The sequence below is a fragment of the Bos mutus genome, chromosome 2 (genome assembly GCF_027580195.1).
Source record: "Bos mutus isolate GX-2022 chromosome 2, NWIPB_WYAK_1.1, whole genome shotgun sequence".
Classification (NCBI taxonomy): Eukaryota; Metazoa; Chordata; class Mammalia; order Artiodactyla; family Bovidae; genus Bos; species Bos mutus.
Genome location: NC_091618.1, coordinates 25,193,027 through 25,212,679, shown reverse-complemented (window position 1 = coordinate 25,212,679; position 19,653 = coordinate 25,193,027). Strand labels below are relative to the sequence as shown.

At 42.7% G+C, this 19,653-nt stretch overlaps 1 protein-coding gene across 2 annotated transcripts in view; it reads left to right on the top strand.

The window, feature by feature from the left end:
• Positions 1 to 19,653, top strand: part of SGPP2 (sphingosine-1-phosphate phosphatase 2) — a 145,391-nt gene that overhangs the window by 84,286 nt on the left and 41,452 nt on the right. The window contains exon 3 of one of the 2 annotated variants that reach the window (XM_005887476.3): positions 17,557 to 17,736. The exons of the other annotated variant lie outside the window; for it this stretch is intronic. Within the exon in view, the coding sequence (XP_005887538.1) occupies positions 17,557 to 17,736 (180 nt within the window). The remainder of the gene's footprint in view (positions 1 to 17,556; positions 17,737 to 19,653) is intronic. 2 annotated transcript variants of the gene reach the window in all.

The following is a 19,653-nucleotide window of genomic DNA, read 5'->3' as shown; positions in this document are numbered from 1 at the left end:
GCATATAGGATGTAGCTCTTTGACCAGGGATCGAACCCAGGACCTCTGCATTGGGTAGTCCCTGGACCACCAGGGTAGTCCCAGGTCTCTTGACTTTGGCTCAGCCGACTTTGGCACATGGAGTTGATAGCCACTCCCTCTTCCCAGTCATCATGTTGACAGTCATTCAAAATGAGTAGGAAATTGGCTTTGCCCAGTGTTGATAGCCCAGCTCGTGACGTCAGCCTGAGAATGGAAATAGGTGTCGTGTAAAGAGATATGAGAGTCCGCTTGGCTGTTCCCCTGGTGGGTTGAGTAGATGCATATCCAGGGCGCCTTCACCGAAAGCGGACATCATCTGCGTGGTCATAAGTGAATTTTCTTTCCTACATCCTGTGATTATGGCTCCCGTAATTTTGTTAGCCTGCATATTGAGTTTTTATTCTTATGCGTTTCCTTAGCTCTCCATTTCCTCCCCAGCCTCTTAACTGGTAATTTCGTTTGCTCATGGACTGCTGTATGACAGAGCATCTCATCATGAAATGGTGCTTCTCCTCCCCCCAACATGTGTGCAGATGTTTCTAGCACAAGGAAATGCAGCCAGCAATACCAGCCTTTAGAGACAAAGAACAGCTAGACTGGAGAATTTGGGGTGTGAAGGGGACCAAAGCCAGGCAAACAGTAGGTCTGACATTGCTTTCACAATGAAAAATGGTTTTACTTCCTTAGGGCTACAGCAAGCATTGTGTATCAGCACCACAAATTCAGATTCCTTTCTGTGCAGTGCAGCTGACTGGTCACAAAGAAGGCAGGCCGCAGAGATGTGGTTGATGGTCATTCAGAGCTTGGGTGGATACAGTTGTGTGACTTAACTCTGTGGAGTCTTTAAATCCCTTCAGATATAAATCTTTTTAATTTCTTCTGAGTGACCCACCCCCCAATCTTTCCTAAATTCTACAAGATTGTAAACTGGAGACAAAGGTGAAGTGAACTCTGACAGAACATGTAAGGAAAGCCTGTGATAGCCTGAAAAACTAGGTGTGGAATGTCAATGTTGTTGTTGTTTAGTTGCTAAGTTGTGTCTGACTCTTTTGAGATACCATGGACTGTAGCCAGCCAGGCCCCTCTGTCCATGGGATTTCCCAGGCAGGAATATTGGAATGGGTTGTCATTTCCTTTTCCTGGGGATCTTCCCAACCCAGGAATCGAACCCATGTCTCCTACATTGGCAAGCGGGTTCTTTATCGCTGAACCACCAGGGAAATCCAGAACGTCAGTGACCATTAGCCTAATGTTGGGTTCATGGTTCATCAGGTCATCGTGATGGGTACTCCAACCTCACACCAGGTCCAGAGACTCTTGTACACAGATGCTTCAATAGAAAGACAAGTGAGTGCAGCGAGGTCACATTTTCTGTTGTCTCAGGGTAATTCAAGCCTAGACATTCTCTAGGGCAAGATGTGTTTCAGGGTATAATAAGCTAGAATCTCATTTTAATGTTACCTATGCTGGGGAAGATTGAAGGCAAAAGAAGAAGGGGTCAGCAGAGGATGAGATGGTTAGGTAGCATCACTGGGAGATAGTAAAGGGCAGGGGAGCCTGGCATACTGCAGTCCATGGGATCGTAAAGAGTCAGACACAACTTTATGACTGAATGACAACATGCTTTTTCCAACAGAATATTTTTTTTCCAGAAAATATGAGACACATTACAAAAACCCAGATAGTGTAGTCTACAGAGCTATTTTTATTTTGTCATGGTTTTAGGTTTTTAATGATGGTGGAGGTGGAAAGGGTAGGTTTAGAAAAAATGTTTTGTTTTTATGACCAGCATTTTTAAGACAAATGCTGTCTCAGTCTTTATGGGGAAACACAAGTTTACTTGGGTAACATTAGAATGACCCAAGCTTTAGAAAAGGTCTGGGCAGCTGTTCTTTATGCCACACTCATAATTTCCCTTTGGTGAGGCACAAATAGGTTCATTCATAGAACATGGGTGATAAAATGGGGGCACATTTGTAAAATATGGATGAAACAGGGTTATTGATCTAGAATTGCTCGATTAGGCTTTTTGTTTTTTTTTAAATCACCAAGAATCAGGATATGCACATGAAAATGTCTTGGGAAAACTATCAGGTTATAAATTTAATTTCCAGGTTATAAATTTATTATTTAAATTTCACCTACCAGTTCAGTTCAGTCGCTCAGTTGTGTCCGACTCTTTGTGACCCCATGAATTGCAGCATGCCAGGCCTCCTGTCCATCACCAACTCCCAGAGTTCACTCAGACTCATGTCCATCGAGTCAGTGATGCCATCCAGCCATCTCATCCTCTGTCTTCCCCTTCTCCTCCTGCCCCCAATCCCTCCCAGCTTCAGAGTCTTTTCCAATGAGTCAACTCTTCCCATGAGGTGGCCAAAGTACTGGAGTTTCAGCTTTCGCATCATTCCTTTCAAAGAAATCCCAGGGCTGATCTCCTTCAGAATGGACTGGTTGGATCTCCTTGCAGTCCAAGGGACTCTCAAGAGTCTTCTCCAACACCACAGTTCAAAAGCATCAATTCTTTGGCGCTCAGCCTTCTTCACAGTCCAACTCTCCCATCCATACATGACCACAGGAAAAACCATAGCCTTGACTAGACAGACCTTTGTTGTCAAAGTAATGTCTCTGCTTTTGAATATGCTATCTAGGTTGGTCATAACTTTCCTTCCAAGGAGTAAGCGTCTTTTAATTTCATGGCTGCAGTCACCATCTGCAGTGATTTTGGAGCCCAAAAACATAAAGTCTGACACTGTTTTCACTGTTTCCCCATCTATTTCCCATGAAGTGGTGGGACCGGATGCCATGATCTTCGTTTTCTGAATGTTGAGCTTTAAGCCAGCTTTTCATCATCTTTTACATCTATGCAGGAAAATAAGAGAGCGACTTCCCAGGAAGGGTCCTTTGAAGGTGGAGCATATTACTTTCCTGAATTACTGCCAAAGCATAGCTCAAATTTGCTTTACAACATGCATCATACATAGGCTGCTGTTAGCACTGTTGGTTTTTAACATCTAAATGGGTCCCAAGCTGATGTATGTATAAGCAAGCGAAGATTTAAAGGGACCAGCAGCTCATTATTAACGCATGTGTGGAAAAGCTGTAGCTTGCTGTTGTTAAAGATGGGAGTGCTGGGGAGAATGATAGCTCATTGTGGAAGCTAATATTAGAAATGGTTAGTATTAAAAATGGTACCACTACTGACAAAGGATTTACTCTGTGTAAGTTCTGTCTTTTGAGACGTCTTCAATTAGAGTTGAGTTGCTTTTACAAACATGGATAGAAGGGAGTAAAGAGTTGAAGTGCCCTGTCTTATTTTGAAGCTTGATATGAAATGATATATAACTGACTTATTTCTGGTTGAAGAAAATGTGCCCATTCAAGGGATAGTGCTCATAGCATCCTTTTGCTCTCATCACCTGCTCTGGGACATTCTGCCTTGGGGCAACCTATGGAAATTTTGAAATTTTACGACTCTGGTAAAAAGATATCTGTTCAGACTACATATCCCATTAAAAAAAAAAAAGTGAAAAAATAGACAAGAGAAAGGATGAGAATCATGAGCATAGTTGATTCATGAGGGACGGTCAGGAGGTCCTTCTATTATAGCAAAAGCTATGTAGTAAAATGATACTGAATCATACATTTTATTAAATATATATGAAATATTTCAAATGTACTATAAGCATACTGAAATAATATAAATAATAGGACTGAAATGATATAAACAGGAGAAGGCTGGTTGTGAATTGTGGTTTCATTGTAAGTGTTAGGAGCACAGATTTATATTGGTTCACTTGCCTTCAATACTCAAGTCTGTCCACCTTCAAGAGAGATGTGAGGCCAACTTTTGAGGGGCTTTTCCTCTGGAAGATGGCAGAGGGCTTACTCCCTAGCTATTGCAAATCAGTGTGTAAATTACAGACCAACAATGTTTTTTCTTGTTTAATTTTGGGGGGATTTTGGTGACTATATTGTGTCATAATGTCAGTGATTATGATGTCCATTTTATGTCCCCATGGGTTTTATGTCCTCATCTGTGCCCCACCTGTGCACAGTGTAGATTTTATTGTTGGTACCCATAATGTACAACAAAGGAAGACTCTTAAGTCCCCTACTTTTCACCAGTCCTGGATGATACCTGTACAGAAAGGATGGAAGATTCTCAGGATATTGGGGGTAGAATTGGGGCAAGGATTCTGCAGTGGCTGAGGGGCTCTCTCTGTCTCATGCCTTTGCCAGGGAGGATAGACCAGGATTCAGATTCCTTCGAGTCCACATGAACCATAAAACCCCACACACAGTTAGTTGCTTTGGTCTGACTCATGGTCATAAGAAAAAATGCTTGATGATGTGGTTGTTGAGGACGATACCCACCCCAAGCATCCAGTGTGTGATAGTAGTTGTCACGGAGGCAACCTGCTGACCCTGCATGTGGCCCAGGATGCTTTTCTGGGGCCCTGGACTCTTGCTTCATTAACTTCCTTTCTTTGTTGTGTTTTAATTTATTATTTATTTATTTGGGTGTATTGGGTCTTTGTTGCTGTGAGTGGTTTTCTCTAGTTTCAGCATGTGGGCTTCGCACTGCAGTGGCTTCTCTTGTTGGGGACCACGGGCTCTAGGGTGCTCGGACTGCAGTCAGTTGCAGCATGCAGGCTCAGTATTAGAGCATGGGCTTAGTTGCATGTGAGATCTTTCTGGACCAGGGAAGAAACCTGTGTCTCCTGCATGGGCAGAAGAATTCTTAGCCACTGGACCGCAAGGGAGTCCTTCACTGACTTCTTGATGTTATTGTACTTGACAATACATCTCCAGTGAAAAAGTGAAAGTGTCAGTCACTTGTGTCTGACTCTTTACAACCCCATGGGTTGTAGCCAACCAGGCTCCTCTGTCCGTGGAATTCTCCAGGCAAGAATATGGGATTGGGTTGCCATTTCCTACTCCAGGGGATCTTCCCAACCCAGGGATCGAACCCAGGTCTCCCGCATTGCAGGCAGATTCTTTACCTACTGAGCCACCAGGGAAGCTCACACATCTCCAGACAGCAAGTCAAATCCAGAACAAATCGAATCTTCCAGATCCAGAACAAATCAAATCTTCCAGAAGCCTGTCACCCCAAGAGCCTAGTTCATGAAATGAGTTTTTTTTTTTCATTTTTCCTTTAAATATATACATCTTGGTTTTAGTGTGTATCTGTAAAATATAACAATCAGATCATGTTTTCTTGAGTGTTTCACTGAAAAGGACTGAGCCAGTTTGAAGACCAACATTAAAGTGATAATAAAATTAGTGGTCCCTGGATATAGCAGAATCTAGAAAATGGTTTATGAGTGACTGTCATTTAAAAAAACCCTCATAGAGCCAGGCAGAGTGAATGGGAGCATGGAGGAGACCTCCAAACCCAGCTTTGTAGGAGGGACAGAAAAAGTGTTCCATTGGCAGTTGAGGTATGTTCCAGTTAATACCGTGCTGACTTGGGGACTTCCCTAGCAGTTCGGTGGGTAAGACTCTGCACTTCCTGTGCAGCAGCCCCAGTTACACCCTTGGCTGGGGAACTAAGATCCCACATGCCTGGTGCAGTGTAGGCCCCGCCACCCAAAAAAAACCCCAAAAAACTATGTTGACTTGATCTTGAAAGTATTACAAAGCTGGTATTTTAGGCTGTTCTTACTTCATAAAGACCAAGGATGCTGCTAGTTGGTGGAGTAGATTGGCAAAGGGTTTAGATGTAGGGCTGTTGGCTCAAATTGCTTGGGGGAATTTCTTTGGGGCGATTTTCCTGAATTTGGGGGAGGGGTTCTAATTTGTGAAGAAATCCTGTTAGCAGGTTTTACTGTTTTTGATGCAGGTAAGAGCAGTATTCTTGGGCTTCCCTTGTGGCTTAGCTGGTAAAGAATCTGCCTGCAATGCGGGAGACCTGGGTTTGATCCCTGGGTTGGGAAGATCCCCTGGAGAAGGAAAAGTCTACCCACTCCAGTTTTCTGGCCCAGAGAACTCCGTGGACTCTATACTCCATGGGGTCGCAAAGAGTCGGATACGACTGAGTGACTTTGACTCACTCACTCAAGAGCAGAAAGAATCTCAGATGAGTAGTCATCAGTCAAGGCTGAAGACAGACTTCTCTTCAGCTTGAAAAATCTGAGACTCTGTTTAATTGAAATTTGTACTGAAATGCCTTTTTGTGTATGTATGTGGCTGTTGCCTAGACTGGTTGGCTGGGTTACCCACAGAGATGCGTGGCAGCGTGCTTGGAGATGAAAATAGTTTGTGGGATTTTTTTCTTTCTTTCTTTTTTTTTTAGTTTGTGGTTTTAATCAGATGAGAAAGTTGAGCATGGCATGCAGCTAACGTCTGTTGCATTTTTGCTTTCAGTGGTCTATAAAGTAAAGTTTTTGATCTTTTTGTATTATTTTGCAGTTTGCTTTTTTCCCCCTCTGGTCAGTAGGACTGACAATTGACATACTTAGAAATGTGAAGGAAGAGTCTAATAATGAGGAGTCTTCTCTGCAGTACGTACATTTTTATTGGAAGCAAGCCTTATTGGTTTTTGCATGAAAACTCAAATGACGCACAAAGCACCGACTGCAATTCTAACCCCAGTGGATCCGCCATCCACAGTTTGCCCTGTAAGCTACATGCATTTGCTTATAAATACATTTTTTAAATTATAAATAGGATCAAAATATACTCTTGCTGCCTTTCACTGTTTTCATTTAACAGTATATCTCACAATGTTTTTTTAATATTTATGTAATTTAACCAGTGTCCTGTCATGAACATTGAATTGTTTCCAGGTTTTGTGGTTAGTTGGCTCTCTGAAGGAAGATGGGCTTATGCGTGTTTTAGCTTTTGTGCACTCCACATTTCCTAAGACTGAAGACACCCATTCCCTCAATGGGTGCCATTTGGGATGTGACATCTGTCCAGTGGTGAGTAAAGGACACTGGTCCCAGACTTCTGCTGGACTGGTCATTGTTGGAGTGGTGTGGATAAGTATTTGGCAACTGTCTCATGAGATGTGATGTCTAAGACTCTTAGCCCCCAGGGCAGTCAGGCAGCCTCTAGTGAGTGTTCCATGGATCTAATGGGTTAGGATCATAGAATTTGGGTTCTTTAAAAAAATAGGTATCTGGTTTCAGTAATAACTGTCATGCCAGATTTAAGAGGGTGGGATGAAAAGACCTTAGGATTTTGAATCAGCAAAATTCAAACTCAGCTTCTCTACTCATTGTATTATCTTTAGGGGGTCAGTCACCTTCTTTAAGCATTTCCTGTTTTACAATTTCCTCATCTGTAAAATAGGAATGATATGAATATTAAAACAAATTTTGTCAGTGAAAATACACTTTAAAAATCACTGTACTAATCTATTTCTGCTTTATTGACTATGCCAAAGCCTTTAACTGTGTGGATCACAATAAACTGTGGAAAATTTTTGAAGAGATGTGAATACCAGACCACCTGACCTGCCTCTTGAGAAACCTATATGCAGATCAGGAAGCAACAGTTAGAACTGGACATGGAACAACAGACTGGTTCCAAATAGGAAAAGGAGTACGTCAAGGCTGTATATTGTCACCCTGCTTATTTAACTTCTATGCAGAATACATCATGAGAAATGCAGGGCTGGAAGAAGCACAAGCTGGAATCAAGATTGCCAGGAGAAATATCAATAACCTCAGATATGCAGATGCTGCTGCTGCTAAGTCGATTCAGTCATGTCCGATTCTGTGTGACCTCAAAGACGGCAGCCCACCAGACTCCCCTGTCCCTGGGATTCTCCAGGCAAGAACACTGGAGTGGGTTGCTATTTCCTTCTCCAATGCATAGAAGTGAAAAATGAAAGTGAAGTCACTCAGTCATGTCTGACTCTTAACAACCCCATGGACTGCAGCCCACCAGGCTCCTCCGTCCATGGGATTTTCCAGGCAAGAGTACTGGAGTGGGGTGCCATTGCCTTCTCTGAGATATGCAGATGATACAACCCTTATGGCAGAAAGTGAAGAACTAAAAAGCCTCTTGATGAAAGTGAAAGAGGAGAGTGAAAAAGTTGGCTTAAAGCTCAACATTCAGAAAACGAAGATCATGGCATCCGGTCCCATCACTTCATGGCAAATAGATGGGGAAACAGTGGAAACAGTGTCTGACTTTATTTTTTGGGGCTCCAAAATCACTGCAGATGGTGACTACAGCCATGAAATTAAAAGACGCTTACTCCTTGGAAGGAAAGTTATGACCAACCTAGATAGCATATTCAAAAGCAGAGACATTACTTGGCCAACAAAGGTTCGTCTAGTCAAGGCTATGGTTTTTCCAGTAGTCATGTATGGATGTGAGAGTTGGACTGTGAAGAAAGCTGAGTGCTGAAGAATTGATGCTTTTGAACTGTGGTGTTGGAGAAGACTCTTGAGAGTCCCTTGGACTGCAAGGAGATCCAACCAGTCCATTCTGAAGGAGATGAGCCCTGGGATTTCTTTGGAAGGAATGATGTGAAAGCTGAAACTCCAGTAATTTGGCCACCTCATGTGAAGAGTTGACTCACTGGAAAAGACTCTGAAGCTGGGAGGGATTGGGGGCAGGAGGAGAAAGGGACAGCAGAGGATGAGATGGCTGGATGGCATCACTGACTCGATGGACACGAGTCTGAGTGAACTCTGGGAGTTGGTGATGGACAGGGAGGCCTGGCATGCTCTGATTCATGGGGTTGCAGAGAGTCGGACATGACTGAGCGACTGAACTGAACTGAACTGAATACTAATTATTATTTAATCCAAGTCATCCTTAATAAGGAAAAGAAGCCTCAATTGTTTTAAAGTAACTTTCTTAAAGACATGCATACATACATGACTTAATTACTTATCTTTGTACCTTTAGTGTTTGTCTTCACAAATTTCAGAAGCAGATCTGAGCTTGAAAAATTGGAGTGTTAGAAAAAACAGGAAAGTGTTGTCACTTAATTGTTTTATTTTTCTTACCTGCCATTTGTGCTTTCTTTATTATATCTTAATTTTTATAGGATGTGGGCTTTGTCAAGACCAGTTTGCTGATCGCCTTCTGTGATTTATGGTGTTCGCTCTGTAATTTCTTTGTTTCGGTGCTTCAGGCGCGGAATGAAATTTTATTAGTTTGAAGTTGTAATTGCGTGTCCCAGTGATTCACCATCACCCCATCCACCCCACCCAACCCCCTACAGACACAGAAACCCACGTGACACACACTATAGAAGGGCTTTGAATTTTAAAAAGTAAATAAAAATAAGGCCACAAACAGGAGAGGACATTCACCAGTGGAAAACAACTTTTTACACTGAATGGTAAGCGGTAGTCTCTCGAATGTTCCTCCATCACCATAACAAAGAACTGCTTTTAATCCACTCCCTGAAGCCAAATAGAAGACCACAGAGCAGCAATGTGTATTCCTGGGGGATAAAAGAACACCAAGAAAACAAAAGCTGCGCAGGCTACTGCAGTCACTCTCTCTCTCTCTCTCTCTCTTTTTTTTTTTTTGGTAAAACTATTGATCTAAAAAGCCTCCAGAGCTTAAAATTACTCTTAAAATGAATCCCATCCTCATGGGTTTGAGTAGGGAGGACTTTCAGCTTCCTGTGACATGGGCAGTCACCGCCTCATTGCCCTGTAGAACTGGGGTTTAGGGGCAGAGCTGGGCAGGACTTTTGAAGAAAATAGCAGTAGCAGCCGTAGCTGCTTCCATTGAATCGGTATTTGAAGGCATTGCCACTAACATTTTGAAACGAAAGTCTTCAGGGCCACACAGGAGAGGTATTTCAGAATCCGTCTTGATATCTAGTTTCTCTGTTTTTCATTGTGATACAGTTCACATACCATAATATTAACCTTTCTAAAGAAAATAATTCAATGGCTTTACTATATTCACAGAGTTGTACAACCATCACCACCATCAACCTCCACGATATTTTCATCTCCTTAAAAACAAACCCCATATATTCACTAGCACTCACTCCCCATTCCACCTGCCAAACAGCCCCTACCCCCCAGATAACCACTAATCAGATAACCACTAATCTCTATGGATTTGCCTATTCTGAACATTTCATGTAAATGGAATCATACCATATTTGTCATTTTAGTCTGACTTCTTTCATTTAGCACATGGTTTTCAAAGGTCATCCTTGCTGTAGCATGTATCAGTACCTCATTGTTTTTCAAGGTCAAATAATACTTCATTGTACAGATGTACCCTGTTTTTTTAATCCATTCATCAGTTGATGGACATTCGGTTTAAACTTTTAATTTTGGGGCTATTGTGAAGGATAATGCTAAGAATGCTGCTGCTGCTAAGTCATTTCAGTCATGTCCGACTCTGTGTGACCCCATAGACAGCAGCCCACCAGACTCCCCTGTCCCTGGGATTCTCCAGGCAAGAACACTGGAGTGGGTTGCCATCTCCTTCTCCAATGCATGAAAGTGAAAAGTGAAAGTGAAGTCACTCAGTCGTGTCCGACTCTTAGCGACCCCATGGACTGCAGCCTACCAGGCTCCTCCGTCCATGGGATTTTCCAGGCAAGAGTACTGGAGTGGGGTGCCATTGCCTTCTAATATTCATGTACAAATTTCGGTGAGGACACGCATTTTCAGGGTTCTTGAATATGTACCTGTTGCAGAAACCAGTACTCAAGCACCACACTCGGAGAGCTGGAGAAGTCAGGCATATTATGCCGGCAGGCCCAGAGGAGTTAACACTCCAAGCACTGAACCCCGAACAAAGGGATTACAGAGTTTTTATAGACAGACTGTAGTGGGCAACACTAGCTGTTAATAGGCTGGTTTCCTCTTCATACCTAGGACTGGGATGGTTGGGTGTCTCGTCTTTCTTTATCCAATTTATCGTGTTAGTAACCTGAGGAGACGGAGAAGGCAATGGCACCCCACTCCAGTACTCTTGCCTGGAAAATCCCATGGACGGAGGAGCCTGTAGGCTGCAGTCCATGGGGTCGCTACAAGTAGGACACGACTGAGCATCTTCACTTTCACTTTTCACTTTCATGCATTGGAGAAGGAAATGGCAACCCACTCCAGTGTTCTTGCCTGGAGAATCCCAGGGACGGGGGAGCCTGGTGGGCTGCCGTCTCTGGGGTCGCACAGAGTCGGACACGACTGAAGCGATTTAGCAGCAGCAGCAGCAACCTGAGGAGAAGAGGACTGAGCTTAATTTGGACAGATTAAGAAATGGGATGATTAGAGAAGCTGTGGTCTTTGGGCTACCTCTCATTGTTCTCTAGGATGAGGAAATGAATTCCTGACTTTTTAAAAATAAATCTATGGGTGGACCATAAACCCTAGTGACTCACAATGTTTCTGCCCCGTAAGACCTGAGTAGCATCTTGTGTGTGTGTGTGTGTGTGTGTGTGTGTGTGTGTATGTATGCGCTCAGTGATGTCCGACTCTTTCAGACCCTATGCACTGTAGCCTGCCAGGCTCCTCTGTCCATGGTATTCTCCAGGTAAGAATACTGGAGTGGGTTGCCATGCCCTCCTCCAGGGGATCTTCCCAACCCAGAGATCAAAAACCCGCGTCTCTTGCATCTCTGCATTGGTAGGCGAAATTTTTTTTTTTTTTTTTTAACCACTGCACCACCTGGAACAGCTTACATGCCTCTTAGCTAATTGCTTGCACTATGATTCCCCCGTGGTGATGTGGACTATGGGTGAAGCCAGAGGGAAGAGAGATGTTAGAGTTTAAAAATGTGTGGTTTTGAGGGGCGTTGGAGGTATAATTTGAAAAGAGCTTCTCTGTGTTCCTTCCACCCTGCAGAGGAATCAGCTGTATTATAACAATGAAGCCCTCACACCATGGGGAATGGGAGATGGATGCTGGGGGAGGGGGATTCTTTGGGTGGGCAGCGAGTAATCCCAGAGCATAAAAAAATCAACGTGTGGCTGTTCTTTAAAATCCTGTGGGGCTTTACTGGTCTTGTTATTTAAAGACTCTTCTGTTTCCTAAACTATCTAGGTTTTTATTTATCCTGGCTTGAAGACCAAAGTTCTGTTCATCAGAGCTGTGTTAGACACGGAAATGTTGTCATTTTGGATTGTATTGGCTTGGCCAAAAATTTGTTGGGGTTTTCTGTTACATCTTGTGAAAAAACCCAAACTTACTGGCCAACCCAGTAAAAAGCAGGAAGGGCCACCACACTAAGAGAAAAAGCGCTGTTTTTTTCTGCTCGCCCCAAAGAGCCCAGATGTCAATGATGACCCTAGGTTGGAAGTTCTTCCACCTTCTGAAGATACACTGCATTTGGGCGGAATTCGCGCCTTCTGTGTGCTTGGGGACAGCAGTAGGTGATCAAGAGAAATGGATTTTCTTTCCATAGTCTACAGTAATTAGGGGAGAAATAAGCAAGTAGGCTAATTTCTCATCATGAAACACCACGGGGCCCTAGACCCATCAACGCCAGGCAGGGGACCAGCCAGGTGGCAGAGGCTAACAAGCTGTAATTGCTTCCTGTCTCGCCTCCCCATGGATTTTTGCTTTTACACTTAGGCCTTGGAGGCCTCAGCCCAAAGGAGCGTGATGGATGACGGAACTTAATTTAGTTCCTTTAGGTAGAAGGGCCTTTCAACAATGCAGAGCAAAGTCCTTCACGGAAGGCACGCCGTAATGAGTTAATCATTGTACTCCTTCCCTGAGAACTAAACGGAGAAACAGCTCTCTTCTGCCACAGTATTCTTTTTAATAGACTTTACTTTTAGAGTGGTTTTTAGGTTCACAGCAAAATTGAGCAGGAAGTATAGAGTATTTGTAAATAGCCCCTTTACCCATACATGCATATCCTCTGCCAGAATGCGACATTTGTTACAACCAGGGATCCCACACTGGTATCCCAAGTCCTTAGTTTACATTAGGGTTCACTCTTGGTGTTGTGCATTTTATGGGTAGGACGAATGTATAATGATGTGTGTTCACCCTTAGAGTATCATACAGAATAGTTTCAATTCCCTAAAAATTCCCTGTGCTCCACTTACCTATGTCCCCAACCCTCGGCAATCACTGGTCTTTTTACTGTCTCTGTAGTTTGCTTTATCAAAACATCACATAGATGAAGTCATACAGTACGGAGCCTTTTCACACTGGCTTCCTTTCACTTGGTAATGTGTTTAAAAGCCTTCCATGTCTTTTCATGGCTTGAAAGCTGCTTCTTTCAAGTGCTGTAAAGATACTGTCTGTGACCCAGGAAGCAGGTCCTTACCAGTTACTACTTCTGCCAGTGCCTTGATCTTGGACTTCATCCTCCAGAACTGAGAGAAATGAATTCCTGTTTGTAAGCCACCCCGTCAGTGGTTGGTCGTTGCAGCAGCCCAAGCTGGCTAAGACAACAACAACTTTTTATGATGTGATTGACATGCAATAAACTGTACATACTTGGTTTTATTGGGTGTAATTCACATACTATTCAATTCATTTAAGCTTATGATTCAGTAATTTTTAGTGTATTCACGAAGTTTGTGTGTGTATTAGTCTCTCAGTCATTTCTCTGCGACCCCATGGACTGTAGCCCACCAGGCTCCTTTGTCTATAGGATTCTCGAGGCAAGAATACCGGAGTGGGCTGCCATTTCCTTCTCCAGGGGATCTTCCCATCCCAGGGATTGAATGTGGGTCTTTTGCACTGCAGGTAGATTCTTTACTGTCTGAGCCACCAAAGTGAAAGAAAGTGAAAGTGAAGTTGCTCAGTCGTGTCTGACCCCATGGGCTTTGTGACCCCATGGACAGTAGCCTACCAGTCTTCTCAGTCCATGGGATTTTCCAGGCAAGAGTACTGGAGTGGGTTGCCATTCCCTTCTCCAGGGGATCTTCCCGACCCAGGGATTGAACCCGGGTCTCCTGCATTGTAGGCAGACGCTTTACCCTCTGAGCCACCAGGGAAGCCCCTATTCATGAAGTGTGCACATATTTGAAATGTACCATGTGGCACATTTTGTTATGTGTACATACCCCTAAAATCATCATAATTTAGATACTTGTCACTGAGAAATTTCAAGCCCATTTGTTATTTATTTCCCTCCTGGCAACTGTTGATCTCCTTTCTATCCTGTAAAGTCATTTCCATTTTTAAGAATTATATATATAGGGACTTCCTGGAGGTCCAGTGGTTAAGATGCTGTGCTTCCACTGCAGAGGTCATGGGTTCAATTCCCTGGTCTGGAGACTGAGAATCCCCCGTGCTAAAAAATAAAAGGGGAAGCAGGAAGAATTTTATATGAACAAAATCATATAGTGTGTACTGTTGTTTTGTTTTTGATCTGACTTCTTCATTCAGCAGAATTACTTTAAGATTCATCTGTGCTGTAGCTTGACTTCTATAGTTCATTTTTTTTTGTTGTTGCTGAGAAGTATTCAATTGTATGGGCTTCTATGGTGGCTCAGTGGTAAAGAATCCAGTGCAGGAGATGTGGGTTTGATCCCTGGGTTGAGAAGATCCCCTGGAGGAAGAAATGGCAACCCACTCCAGTATTCTTGCTTGGAGAATCCTATGGACAGAGGATCCTGGTGGGCTACAGTCCATGGGAATCTCAAAAGAGTCAGACACAACTTAGTGACTAAATAACAACAATTCAATTGCATGATCATTCCACAATGGAAATTGGGTTGTTTGCAATTTAGAGCTGTTAAAGAAGCTGCCATCAACATCCATGGACAAATCTTTGTATGACTTATGCTTTCACTCCTTGTGGGTAAATACCTAGGATTGGCGTGGCTGGGTCCTATGGCAATCATTTGTTTTAGCTTTTTAAAAAACTGCCGAACTGTTTTTCCATAGTGGTTGTATCATTTTGCACCTTCTTCTGTGCTGTATGGAAGTTCCAGGCTCCCCCTCCTCTGCAACACCTCATATGGTCAGTTCCTTTAGTCTCAGCCCTTGTAATACACGGTGTGTCTCACAGTTTAAACTCCACTGGGAACTTCCCTGATGCTCCAGTGGCTAAGACTTCATGCTCCCAATGCAGGGTGCCTGGGTTCAGCCTCGGTCAGGGAACTGGATCCCGCAGGCTGCGACTGAGGACCCTGGTGCAGCCAAATAAATAAAAATAAATATTACAAAAAATGCCACTGGTCCTAACTACCTAGGAGCTCCACCCAACATCACTTTTTTAAGTCTTTGCTCATCCTATTCTTGCCACCTGGATGCTTCTCTGTCTATGCCTCACCTTAGTTAAACAGTCTTCCTTTTAACATTCAGCCCCAGGACTCCTGGTTCCCCCAGGTTGCACCAAAGTCGACTTCTACATATATATATATATATACCCATAGAATTCTGTGGATGATTTTTTTTTCAAAGCATATTTGCATTATGGTGAGATCCTCTGTGTGATGGTTTTCCCCCCTCAAGGATGGGGCCCCAATACAGGCCTGGGTACCTCATTGATTTTCTGTAATGAATGAAAAGGCAGAGACAGGGTTGGTCATCCTGAGAGTGGTGCTTTTTCCCTACAACTTGAAAAACATCACCTCATTTGCTCTTATTCAAAGAGCACTGCCATTACAATAATTGCTATTTGTAATTTATTGATCAGAAACAATTGTGTTGCTAAGAGAATACTTTTAAATAAAATGAACAATTGCCCGCATTCTTAAAAACAACCTTCGGACAGAGAAGGCAAAAGATAAATGAAATCAAAGAAGCTCATGAACTTCAAGGAAATTAAATTTTGTCTGAATGAGGGTCATCTTGTCTGTCTTCACTCTTAGAATTTTAATGTTTCCTCTCTGAGGATTCTAAGTATTTTTGAGTGAACTAGAGTTAGTCATTATGCCTGTAATATTTTATTGATATTGATTAGCGACAAAGGGACAGGATTGAGAAATATATTCAAACATCTTTGGAGAAATTCTTAGTAGTCAATAGTATCTGCAAGTTTTTCAACTCCCCAGAAAATAGTCTAATGCAGGTATCGGGCTCACAGGAGGAAGGCAGAAACATAGAAGAGTTAGCTGGTTTCCAAGACAGTCGTTTCTGGTAAGAAGGGGATGTTAAAGGGGTTAAGTTTCAAAGTCTGATTAGAAATCGCAGCTACGGAATTTGGAGTGATTGTCACTGAGGCTTTAAAGCCTGTGGATTTGGCCTGCTGTGCACAGGCAGTGGTTCTTGATTTTTAACCCAGAGCAAAGTGGCAGCCAAGCAAAAAAAAGAAAACATATGCAGCGCCTTCTGGAGGATACTGAGTGCACTGGAGCAATGCTCAGAATTCAACAGCAAGATGAGTTAAAAGAAAGCACCAGAATATCGGAAACTCTAAAGCAATCTGGCTGAGTAACCCAAAGTATTTTGAAATACTCTTTCATGGGTTTTGTTCCAAAGCAAAGTAATTCCAGCCATCATGAGCTAAATAAAGCTCTAGTAAGATCAATACAGTCATGGTAAGATGAGGAGGTTTATAATTAAAGCCCATGAGAAAGTGCAAGACTACAGTGAAAAGCCATGCTCAAATTCTCATGTGCACAGCAACCACCCAGGAGCCTTGTGAAAATGAGGGTTCTAATCCCCCAGGTACAGGTGGGAGCCTGTACAACAGCCCTCAGGGGGTGTGGATGCTCTCTGTCCTCAGGCTGCACTTGGAGTTGCATATGCAGAAACTTAAGTAAGCAGGTTGCTCTTCTCTTTCGAAACAGATTTTGAAACTTGTGATGTGAAGCTCTCTGGCATAGTAACTGAGTCTGTTCTTAACAGTCCTATGTGTCTTGGGAGGGTATGGAAATCGATTCTGATTTTTACGTTGTGCTTTAAGGGAGAAAGAGAAATGGATTTTTTACATTAAGGGCATTGTGGGAAAAAAGAAAAATCAATTGAAAAAAATTCCAGACTGAATTGTGTTTGTTTTAGGGTTGAAAGTAGTCCCACCATTTATTGTATGATGCTCTCGATTACTGGATAACATTAAATTGTATCCAGTATCTTGCCTACATATATCAGAAATAAAAGTGGTACTCAAAAAATTTTAAGCCAAAAGTTCCATAAGAACAGTCACTTTTCTGGTTAAAACTTGAAAATAAAGACTGTCTGATATGAATGTTAGGTTATCTTAGTCCAGGACCATCCCTGAAGTATTACTGTGGTAGTTTTAAGGCACATATTTTGAGGCCAAACTCCCTGGATTTCAATCCAATAAGTCTTTACCACTTACTAACTATATGCGAGGATTTATACCTTACCCTCTGTAAAATGGGTCTGCATTCTACAGTTGTTTTTGGATTGAGTTAGTATCTGTAAAGCTCTTAGACCAGTGCTAGGCTATCTAAATGTTTGTTAACTATATGACCAAAGTAAGATGTGTTAGTGTCACGTCTTGGTTGCCCAGTGACCCTCTGGAATCCAGAAGGCCTGTTTCTCTTTTCAAACAATGAAAACATCATCCTACAAGACTTCCCCAACGAGCAACTGGATCAGAGAGAAAGGTGATTTCAGCCAAACAACAGGAAACCTCGAAATAAATTCACAGAATCCAGGAGTTTTATTATTTCGCTTGTTTGGTTAGACTTACTTCCATCCTTTGGTTTTGCAGCTGGTGATGTATATTGGCCAGGTAACCAAAGAGATCTTGAAGTGGCCCCGCCCCTTCTCCCCTCCTGTCGTGAAACTCGAGAAGAGAGTGATGGCTGAATATGGGATGCCGTCCACCCACGCCATGGCAGCCACGGCCATCTCCTTCACCCTCCTTATCTCTACCATGGACAGGTACCAGGTGAGACAGTGACTCTTCTTCACTGTTTAACACCAGAGGGAGCAAGGAGGGGTTTTGCTTCAGGACTTCAGGGCAAAGAGGGGTTTTTCTTCAGGGGTCTTGCCTTTTTTTTTTTTTCTGAAGGACAATGAAACTTATGAAGTAAAGATGGGGGAACACTTATTGAACAGTGATGATTTCTTTATTAATGAAGTGACCATATGATTTAGTGTCCAAAGCAGGTTATGCCCAAGAGTGAAAGTGGGCACCATTGATAATAAGAGTAAAACAAGCATCACCAGGCTGTGCGGTCTACCCCTTCTGGAAGCATTTTCACCCTGAGCTACTTGACCAGATGGCTCTTAAGTCGCTGCCTGCATCCTCTGTTTACAAGAGATACGAGGGGCTGATGATCCTAGTAGATGACTCTCCAGGGTGGAGATGATTTCACCAAATCCTCAAGCTCGATATCCCAGGGCCCAGGGTGAAATAGAATCTGGGCTCAAATTAGCTCCCAAAGATGCATCTGCCCTTTCTTGGGGCTCAACTATTAGAAATAATCAGTCCACATTTTCTAGAAAGCTTGTCTAAATGACAGGAGATTAATAAGTGTTGAAAATAGAATTTCACTTATTATCTGCTTAAATGCCAGTTGTAGCAAGACCTTTTCAAAGTTATATACTATTGGGAATTTCATGGTGGTCCAGTGGTTAAAACCTTGGTGCCTAGGTGCAATCCCTGATCGGGGAACTAAGATCCCAGAAGCCACCCAGCACGGCTGAAAAATACATAAAAGTTATATTACTACTTTAATGGAGATTTATTTTTCCTATCTGAGAACTTTTGCTCTATTTTGGTGCTTAATTTCAGAAATTGTATCTTTTGCCTGTTGGAAAATTTAGATTTTGCTAACACTAGCAGTCTCCTGTGTAAATGGCAGCATTGCTTCTCCTGCCCTCTTTACACCAAAAACCCAGAGGCATTCCATGTTTCAGGTTGTAGATAACACGGGAGGCTTGTTTTGGGTTTGAGAGAGAACAAGATTAGTGTCAGGTCCTGACCCACCTGGTTTTCTATTTGGGCACCTGGGATTAGACCTCAGTCTCCTAAATGGGAAAGGGACAGGTATAGGATTATATCTGACTGTGTGTTCAGTCATGTCTGACTCTTGTGACCCCATGGACTGTGGCCCACCAGGCTCCTCTGTCCATGGGATTCTGCAGGCAAGAATACTGGAGTGGGTTGCCATTTCCTACTCCAGGGGATCTTCCTGACCCAGGGATGGAAGCTGTATCTCTTGCGTCTCTTACATTGGCAGGCGAATTCTTTACCACTGTTCCACCTGGGAAGCCCCCATACCACTCTTGATCTTAGCCAACTTAAACATCATGCCAGGATTTAAAAAAAAAAAAAAAATGTCTTAGCTCCCCAATACTGTTGGAGTTTATTGGATGCAGACTTCTGAGCTATGTTGTACTGCCCCCATACCATCTGTCCCAGAAGGACATAGTGCTCCCATCACTGGCCCCATCACTGGGAGCTGTCAGCATCCAGAGAAGCCTGTGAACTTGCTTCTCTTAGGAAAAAAGCAGCAAGTGGGGCTGACTGCAGGAAAGCAACAACAGTCATTTTTATGCTTATTTCAAGGCCACCTGGATCTTCTTAAAAACTTCTTTACAGCTCATATGATGAAACAATTTTCTTAAGGCCTGAGTTGTTATGGACTTCTTTTTCTATTTGATTTTTAATGATAAATATATTTAGCTAGTTTGGTTGTTTATTCGTGAATAGCCCTAAAAATGGGTTTATTCCTTTAAATACGTATTTAGGCTAATACCCAACCTCTAAATTGTGACTGCATTAGCTTATTCCATTTTTAATACTTTTTCAATTAAAATCAGAGACCCAGTTAATGATAAATCTTCAGAAAAGCGGTAC